General features: G+C 36.5%; 1 protein-coding gene across 1 annotated transcript; it reads left to right on the top strand.

Moving 5' to 3' along the window:
* Positions 1-2,055: 2,055 nt before the first annotated feature.
* LOC129425710 (uncharacterized) lies at positions 2,056-10,069 on the top strand. The gene is made up of 11 exons (XM_055181838.2): positions 2,056-2,195; positions 3,167-3,210; positions 3,314-3,850; positions 4,215-4,964; positions 8,052-8,221; positions 8,301-8,433; positions 8,650-8,707; positions 8,799-8,929; positions 9,104-9,200; positions 9,287-9,385; positions 9,518-10,069. Exons 2-10 carry the CDS (start codon positions 3,173-3,175, stop codon positions 9,383-9,385), a joined length of 2,013 nt encoding a protein of 670 aa, XP_055037813.2. The 5' UTR covers positions 2,056-2,195; positions 3,167-3,172; the 3' UTR covers positions 9,518-10,069.
* The last annotated feature ends 22 nt before the right edge of the window (positions 10,070-10,091 follow it).

Below are 10,091 nucleotides of genomic sequence, written 5' to 3'. Positions count from 1 at the left end.
TTAACTAAACATTAACATATTTTACATTTAGGTTTTCTACAATATGAAAAAATTTAAAATACGAAACATATATAAGTTTATAATGTGATAAGTGATATTTTACTCGCCTGCGAAGTCATAGAATTGTATTTTAAAAAATTTTTATTAAAAAATGTATTAACACCGAAACTAAAATTGTAGCAGTATATGTCCAGATATATAAAAAGAAAAACATAACAAAAATTATGCATTTGTTTTAGAATTCCATACAAGTTCAGAATATTATATAATACATAGGCCTATAATACATACATAATATATATATATATATATAATGTATATCAGTTCACATTTTAATACAGTTTTTAATATACACCTTTCCTGTATTTTTTTTGGATGTATTCTATTAAAGAGACTGAGAAATAATTATATATGATCACTATAAAGTGTGTATATATATATATATATATATATATATATATATATATATATATATTTTTTTTTTTTTTTTTTTTTCTAAAATGGCATAGTGTAAAGAACCTTATGCTTTTTGTTGTTGTTTTTGTTTTGTACCCTAAAATCTTATATACATTCAAAAATCACCTTTCTCTAAATCAAACACAGAAAAGAATGGCTGTCTTTAATCATTCTCAGTGTTTACCATTTGATTGCTTGTATTATCCACTGGTATTATCACAACATATGGTTCTTTATTAACATACACAACGTTCATTAATTACATTTACAATTTATAATTGAGGAGCTCCAAAGCACAATACGCTAAACACCACCCTCAGGCCATGTTAGACAGTTCTGACTAGAGGGGATACAGCTACGACCAAATCTCGCGAGATGTTGCGTTAGGTATGTTTGTGAAGGATGGAAAACAGCAGTTCTAGCTAGCTAGGGCCTAAACCCCGTGACATATTGGATGTAGGGGCAGTTTCCCGGACCAGGATTAGCTTAATCCAGGACTAGGCCTTAGTTTTATTAGGAAATATAACTAGTTTTAACAAACATGCCTTACTAAAAACATTACCTGTGTGCATTTTGAGGTAAAACAAAGGGCCCTGATGTATTTTAAGATATGTAAGTGCAAGCTGTTTTCAGTTTGGAGAGCTCTTAAATGTGTTTAAGTCTAGGACTAGTCTAATCGCTGTCCGGGAAACCGCCCCGTAGAGTTAAGTTTGGGGGTATGATTATGATGAAAACACTCATGCGGCAATATTTCACGAGATTTTGGCCGTAGCTGTATCCCTTTTAGCCAAAACCATGTCAGACGCAAAACAACCGACAATCTTTTATTATTTTAAAAAACAATGTACAGATGAAAAAAGACAAATTATACCAAAAACAACAAGAGTACCAAAAACAAAACAATAAATACTAAATAGAACAACGTGGGGGGGGGGGGGTGTATACGTTAAACGTGTTATTCATAAATTATCATTCATTGGAATTATAAGACATCAAAAAAAGGAAAGGAATTACATACAGGTATGGTTTTTAAAGCATTTTTGTTCTTAGACATTCTGTTAGTAGTAAGGTATTTCTAAAACTCTTTCAAACAAACAAGAAGCATATAGGTTTTGTATTCAAGTATTTAAATTTATGAATGTGGAACTTTGCAAGTAGCAATATTTAATTAATAATAAAAACAGATTTCTCTTAGATTTATCATAATCTACAAAACATCCCACATCCTTTCAAAACAACACACATTCATTATAAATTTCTTCCCTAATAAATCGTAAAAACTTCTTGCCAAAATATCTTAGTAAATGGACAATAACAAAAAAAATAAACTACAGTTTCTTCAGAATTGTCACAACTGGAGGAAATGACCTTCTTAAATTGTTTAAGTAGTGTTTGCAGCATAATGTCTATGGTTTGCAGGGTAAAAAACAACCGACATTCTCAAACAGGCCCTTAGGGGGCAGTGACGCTCACAGTTGAGTGGTGCTGCCGCTTTAACTCATGATAACCCCTTGTGATTTACTTCCGGATCGCTCGTGTGTGTGGATCGCTGGGTCAAGTTGGACGTGTGAAATAATAAAACTATCTTTCATTCATTATCATTTAATTCATCGCATTGATTCTGACGGGCACCCAATCTGTGATGTAAATCATTTTACCGACAGTTTGGGCTTTCTGTTGAGAAAAACTGGTATTTTGGTGGACGCATTGTCTGGCAGTGTGGGGAGGCTGTTGCGTGGGTATGTCGAGATTATACTTATTTTTAGCATGATTTTATCGACCATTACTTTTATTGTATTAATTGTGTTTTCAATGTAATCGTTAAAATGTGCTTACTCCATGTTTTAGAATGATAAGTTATGTCACATTTGCGGTTCTGTTACGCAGGCCTCGTGAACGAAAGTCTCTGAGAGGATTAATCGTTATGCACATGTGTAAATGAGTTTTACGTTGTAAAGGCCAATTTCATTTTTGTATGAGCATTCAGTGACATTTCGAGATTATCCTGTTTCTAATATGAATTTCTTTAGCCTTAAAATGAAACGTTTCATGGATTTCACGTGTCATATTGCATGAAAATACTAAATTGCAAATACATTTAATATTGACTAAAGTAAACTGTAGTATGCAATAATATAGTAATTATGCTGTACTGTAGTATACTTACTATAGTAGTAAACTGTGTAAAATTACTATAGTATACTATATTTTATAGTGTGCATCCTCGTTTCCTTTTCTCGCGTCTTAGCTCCACCCCCCAGCATGCGAGGAAAAGATGCAAGGACGGAGTCGAAGCATTAATTTAAATAACATAACTCTCTATAAAGTTGTACTATGTTAAATTTCAAAACCACTATCGAGCATTTTTTCTTGTTCACATACATAGTTTACTAGTTTATATACTAGAGAATTGTTTTTTTTGTGAATTGGTTTCAACAGCATTTCCTTAATATTTTATAGTAGGTATTCATGCAATGTAACAGATTTAAGAAGAAAATGTATTAAAATAGTATATTTAGTTATGCAAGTAATTTTAAGTGTATGTGTGTTTTTGAATATACATAGTTTTCTTAAGAAATACCATTACATTTGTTGCCATGATGGTAGCAACAGGGAAAAAGCATGGTTGCTATGCTAAAACAAAATTTTTGTAAAGGGGACCTCAGTGTTATAAGTCTAGCCTTATTGCTAACAGTTTCTTTTTTTTAAGGGAACAATGTCACGTCCGCGATCGAGATCTCCATTATATTCAAGGTATTTGATCTTAACCAGCCGTTGCATTACTTAAAAACATAACTAAATGGTTATTTGCTGGCATAGTTATTAACAGCTTCTTAACTCTCTTGAATATCAACAGAATACCAACGCTTCAGGGTAGAAGAGCAGTTCCATTCTTTGATAACCAGATACATTCAATAGTACCATCTGATGCATGGAGAAACAATGTAAATGTCAACAAAGCTGAAAGTAGCGCACAGTGGAACAATGATTCAAATCAGGGAGAACAGCACTCTGTTGATCACTGGGCCAAATTTATTGATGCCATAGAGCATGCGCAAAAAAGAGAGCCTTTGCCTATGTCCACATTTCACATGCAGGGTGATGAAGAAAGGCCACCCGGTTCTCCAAGGAGGCTGCCCAGGGAAAGGCTATCTTCCCCGGATCATCCTCGTTTTGATATGGAGAAGCATTACAGGACATCAGGATCACCAGGCTGGAACAGGAGTGATGACCAGGGCAGGCATGAGCAGATTTTACAGCAGAACCAAAGAGAAGCAGGAGACCGGTCTTACACAAGACATTCAGAAGCAAGAGGATACGACAGGACGGAATACGAATTTCATAATGAAGAACGTGGAAATCAGTATCACGAAAGAGGCTCATTTTCAGAGAGGTACAAGAATATCATACAGGCTACGTAAACCTGATGTGGAATGGAGGGAATGAAGAAGAGAAGAGAAGATTCCATCACTTTCTCCATCACTTTCTGTGATGGATACAAATTTTCTTACCACTTTTTTTAAATTAGCTTGTTTAGTTACATTGTTAACCTTTAGCATGTCAGTAATTTATTTTTGGAAATTTAGTCTCTGTAACTTTGTGTTTACAATTAGTTTGTTTGTTGTCTCATGAAATATATCGTATTTCTCAACTTCCTGCTAATTGTAGTATTCTGGGAAATTTGGCTAGATAGTTACTAGATTTTATTGTCATTTAATTCTAATCGTGGACAAATGTTACTTGCTTTCTTGAAACAGGTCATCAAAGTCAGATTTTAGGGAGCATCGCCTATCTTCTGAGAGATTTGCGCACGTGGGTCAGCAGAATGAATATGGTGAAGATCAAAGGGGCTTCAGCCCACGTCTTGCACCTGTTATTGTGGAGCATGATCATGGAATTTCAAAACATCCGCCAAGAGAACGAGATCCTCCAAGAATGAGTGGCCGTCCGAGGAGCAGGGATCCACCAAGGAACAGAGATCCACCAAGGAGCAGAGATCCACCTAGGAGCGGTGAGGCCCAGCGGAACCGGGAACCTCAACGAGATAGGAGAGATCAAGGTCATCATGCACATACATTTCAAAATCGAAATGACAGAGTAAACACGGCACCAAACAGTAACTTCCGAGAAGAACCAAGAAAGCACTACTCTTATGGAGGAGAAAATCAGGTGAGAGACAGATCAAGACACATGGATCGTTCAAGAGTGGAGTCACATTCGAGAGATTTGGATGCACGACGGGAAAGGGAGGCGGTCGATATAAATGATATTGATTTGCGAACAGACCGAGGTCGCAGAGAAAGGAGTTACGAATGGGAACATGAGGGATTTCGAGAAGATAATGGAAGAGTGAGGGAAGAAGAGGAAGTTGTTCCTCAAAGAAATCAAAGGAGTCAGTATCAAAGGAATCCAAACACTAAGGCTGGACCTGTGTCTAAAATGGATTTTGGCGAACAGGAGACCCTCAAGATCAAAGTGGACATGAGTCGACCCGTCAGGAATAGCAGGTATAGTATTATTGCAATGCGACTTTTGCCTAGGGTTATAAGTTCATGCCTCTTTCTGTCCACTGTCTCTACACCCTGAAGACACAACGAACATCAAGAAGACTGGCAATGCATCCAGAAATCCTAATAAAGGCCAATGGCCATGGAGGTGCACTAAAGTTGTATATGCTTTTTAATGCACATGGGTGTTGAAGATCATACCAGGATGAGTTTACTACAAGGACATCTTCATGAATGATTGTATCATCATCTTGGTCAAGGGATATCCTATATCACATACTACCATCGAAAGAGCTTCAAAAGAAGGATTCACAGTGTTTTAAAGATACTTGGATATACCATCTGGAGTTCATACCTTGTGGATTCATATTTGATCAAGTCAACCATGCAGTCCAAAGCATGAAAGAAGTAATGGAATGAGCAATGTCTGACCATTCTGTATCATTCATCTGTACAATCTCACCATGAAGTATAAATATTACTCTGTGAGTGGACCGACAAGTCAATAGCCACAAGACAAGCTCTAAAACATGAGAAACGTGGATGACTTCAAGGCTCTGACATTCATGATATATTACTAGTAAACCAACTGAAGAAGGACTGCTTCAAAGATTACACTGCAAGTGATCATACAAGATTACATGATGGCATTAGGAACACCTAAAACTGGAAATATCCCAGATGACTTCAATATTAAAGTTGGTGAAGAAGCAAGAGACAATGGGTTCTTTTTTCCAGGAGATGGGGATTGTATTTTTGTGTCAGACATGCCTCGGACAGAAGGACTTCAGGAGATGATGTGATTTGAACTGGGTTCTGGTTTCATCCATCATTTGGAAATCCACATGCATGCGGTCTAAATAACAAGATTGAAAGCAAGGTGAACTGACCACGATGTCCTACTAATAATGGCGTCATATTAGTGGATCGTTGGATGTATGACTTACCTGACATGGCACATGGACTTGTTTTGAGGAGGACTTGTTTACAAAGGCTCAGTTCTTGAGCTTGCTTAAAAAGTAAGTTGGATCCTCTTTTCTGCTCTTCAGGACGATGTCTCCACCAAAATACCAGTACCCCACAGGGTCTAAGTTCTCGTTTTCTCTCTGTGTTGACTAAAGGTAAGTCATCAACTAAATTTCAACAAGCCGAAGAATGCTTTTTACATCACTAAAATGGTTTTGATGCTCTGATTGAAGTCGAGCAGATCTTTATATCAGCCACGTTCGCATTCTTCATACTGGCTGATTTGGTCAAACGTTTGTGCTTGATTTCAAGTATGAAGATGAGACTGATAGTCACAAAGAATTAAAAGATGGGATTATTTGGAAATGGAAACAAAAACATTGGTAGGGTTGCTGGATTGTGGTCCTTGATGTGGGCATCGCACTTCTGGAAGGTCCATTGAATTTGACTGCATTCCAGCAAAAATGCAACAGAAAGTGACGTCATCCTTCACAAAAATGTGCGAATGCTACTTGGGCACAGGTTGATTCTCATTGATATCCACTAATAGACAGCAGAAGTCATCAGTCGTCAAATGCATTAAGTAAATTCTGGACTATAGGATGAAGCAGTGTGGCAGAAGAAACGTTTGCTGAAGAGAATTTACATCACATCTGTTTAGTTGCGTAGACACCAAAATGATCTGCTCAAATGATAGACAATTCATCAACAGGGATCTTCGGAGCATCTGCTTACATTTCCATTCAGATTCTCTGAATTCTTCAAGTCATCTTCATCATACGTTTTTTGATGAAAGTGCCGTCAGAAATGGCTGTTTTGTGAACATACCCACTGAATGTTGTGGTCAGAGTTGCAAAACTCTTCAAAGTACACCGTGCACACATGGCTAAATATATTTGAAGGATATGAGAGCATGCACAGCAAAGGAGAAGATGGAAGATATGAGACTGCAGGGTGAATTGTACATTTCTGAATATGAAGACTGGAGTTCAACATATTGTTTACAAAAGAATGGACGAAGACGTATGACTTGGCTGTTGCATCAGTTAACTACAGAGGAGTAAGTGGTTTAAACGGCAGCAAAGCACTGGTTTGCAATATACCAGGAAGAGATCCAGGATCCCAAATGAATGTGAAGAATAGGATATCACCCTTTAATTCAGCAAGGAGGAGTGGACTGTTAAGATGCCTACAACTTGAAGACTCGAATTGTGGTACCAAGTCCAAAATTTGACATACCGTTGGGAAAACAATTGAACTGTAATGAGCTGTGAGTGATTTAAAGCATCTCAAGTTTGTCTCACAGATTTCTCAAACTCACCTGTAAGGATTTTGCACAGCAAATACTTGGAATTTTGTTGAAACGTTTGTGGGAACCGCTCACCGGTGTTGATGCTAATCAGGAACAAGAGAGGATTTCACTCATTGACGGATGGAAACGCTGAATGACAGTGAGAGGAGAGGCATGAACTTTGACCTGACGTTGTTTTATTTATATGACATCGTATTATAATAGCAGAGAAAGGTGAGATGGGGTGGGGGGGTTCCGTGGCCACTCAAATTTATTATATCAATTTAAGTATAAATATCTGAATGATTAAAAAATAAAAAGACCAAGTATCTTCATAATAAGATTTCACTAGTCTACATTTACTTTTATGGGTTTGGCAGACGCTTCCCCCCCAAAACAAATTACAGTTCATTCAAACTACGTTTTATCAGTATGTGTGTTCCCTTGGACTTAAACCCACAACCTTCGTGCTGCTAACACAATGCGCTACCAAGTGAGCTTCAGGTACAGTTTACAGTTGATAGGGTTGTTTGTCGCATAAAGCGTAACACCTTTAATCTCTCTTTCTCTTGGTAGAAGTCTTTTGGTTTTTGTAAGTGCGCTGGATGAACTATGACTTCAATAACAAACAGTGTGGTTTGTTATAACCGTGTGTATGGTTGTTAATACTAAATTTTTGATCTTGTACATCAAACTTTGTACCTAATTTTATTCGTCAGGGGAAGTAAACAAACAGTTTTTTAAAACATTCAGTAAACTTATGAATTTGACTTATAAAAGGGAATTTTAAAGCTGTAGTGGTTCTTTATATCATATTACCTCCTTTTCAGCTATTTAGGATATTCTTCAGATAGGCAGTTATCACTGGACTTGGTCAATGTCGGTCGACAACGTCTCGACTTTCTGCCTATGCTGGAGCATTCGGGGACCTTTAAGGAATCAGCAGTGCATTCTGGGACATTTGCACAAGAGATCATCACACTTGTGCATCAGGTCAAAGGTGAGGAACTAATTGATTTTGCTTTGCATATTTTGTATCCTTAAAAAAACTTAATGAATATAATTTTTTTGCTTTGCAGAAAATTACTTTAAGGGACAAGGGATCACACTTAATGAGCGGTTTGCAGATGAACAGTTTTATTCACTTCTGGATGAGTTTAATGAAGATGAGGAGGAAGAAGAAACTGAAAGTTTTGAAACAACCAGAAATAGGTACACATGCTACGACAAGCATCAATATTATTATTTGTAAACCTAAATATTAAACTGTGGAATGTTTTGTGTCATTTTGTGTCTAAAATGCTTTAGATTAGGGATGGGTATGGTTTTCTAATCTTTTTTTTTACTTTAACAACACTTAGCATGCACTGTTTTTTAAATTTGGTTTATTTAATCTATTTATATTTAATGTTTTTTCTGTTATTATAGGCCACAGGCAATGCCTTCATCAGCAACACAGATCCTCTGTAAGATAGGCGCAGAGCCGGTAAGTTCATCTTTATCACTAGACAACAAAAATACTATAAAACATACATTTGTTTTTATTGTTAATTCAAATTTGGACTCTTATCTTACAGCCTCAAAAACGACAGCTTGTCCCTGACCCTAGTGATCTCAGATATGACCTGGAGCGAAGAAGACAAGAGCGACTTGAGGGCGTAAAGATCACAATCGCTGGGAGCAGTTTTACTCAAATGGCTCCTGAGAGGTATGAAATGAATGTGTGCCTGTTAGCGATGTCCTGAGAGACCTGCTTGTTTCGTCCACACAGCTTTTAAACTATTTTCGAACTATGAATAAATTGTTTGTATGTAGCTGCATTATTCGTTTTCACAATAATACAAGCATTGCATTTTTAAATCATATATTTTACTTTCTAAAGTCAAGGATATGAGCGTGACTATGTGAGCGAGAATCTTGACCAGATAGATGGAGACTTCGAATGGTCCGAACAGCCATCTGATAACCCCAGGCAGTGGGTGAGTTTTTTTATTTTATGGAGCACTATCTATTTTTAACAAAAGTTAACTTTTCATGACATTTGCAACTCTTTCTGTTTTTCCAGAATGTTCCTCGGCAAAGAGCACCAGCAGCCAAAAGACAGAACTTCAATCAGAGGGGCAATTTCAATCGTAACAACAGAGCACGTGGACGGAGGACTTAGGTGTGTTTTTAATTTTACATGTCTTTAAAGGCTAATAGTGACTTTTAATGCATTTCCAACCATAGAAATTTATTCCAGTATTTGCTCCGTATTGTCACTTTGTTTTAAACCAAAGTTTCTTTGCACTTGCAGGTGGTCTGCCTTTGGTTAAGAAAACTTTTCCGAAGTCACTTGCACAGTGTTTTTAATGTTTTTGTTGAACCACTAAGCTATTCTTTTCCTAATAAAAAGAATACTTTAGGATGTATGATTGGGTGAGCATAATATAAGATTATGCTCAAGTTTGTAGACACAGCGTTTTGTCCCTTTCACCTGAATGTCATCAATGGAACATCTTAATATTATGGACTTAATATTACAAACTTTGTTTGTGACGGCAGTACTGATTTGTAATAAATCTGCTTCATAGGAATATCATTTGATTCATGTTTACTTTAAGCAGTCACAATGGATGTGGCATTTTTTGCAGGAATAATTTTCATTGAAAGTCCTGTCGTTTATCCAGCTTACCACCTGTTATGTAGAAAAATATTTTGTTTAAAAAGTTCCATACATTTAGTGCTGTACACAGTCCGTTGTTTTATTTAATAAAATGCAGACTATTTTGTTGAAACTAGGTATATGTCACAAGATATATAATCTGCTGATTAAACTCAAATTAAAATAAAATCTGCTTGTGTCAAACTGTTTGTCACAGTTTATTTTA

This window comes from Misgurnus anguillicaudatus, chromosome 25 (genome assembly GCF_027580225.2).
Source record: "Misgurnus anguillicaudatus chromosome 25, ASM2758022v2, whole genome shotgun sequence".
NCBI classification, from domain to species: Eukaryota; Metazoa; Chordata; class Actinopteri; order Cypriniformes; family Cobitidae; genus Misgurnus; species Misgurnus anguillicaudatus.
This window is presented reverse-complemented; position numbering and strand designations above follow the sequence as displayed.

Excerpts from the sequence above, each read along its gene's own strand:
- LOC129425710 (XM_055181838.2), top strand. The coding sequence starts at position 3,173 with ATGTCACGTCCGCGATCGAGATCTCCATTATATTCAAG. Across the intron at positions 8,708-8,798 it reads GTAAGATAGGCGCAGAGCCG|CCTCAAAAACGACAGCTTGT; the intron begins GTAAGTTCATCT and ends CTTATCTTACAG. Across the intron at positions 8,930-9,103 it reads ACTCAAATGGCTCCTGAGAG|TCAAGGATATGAGCGTGACT; the intron begins GTATGAAATGAA and ends TACTTTCTAAAG.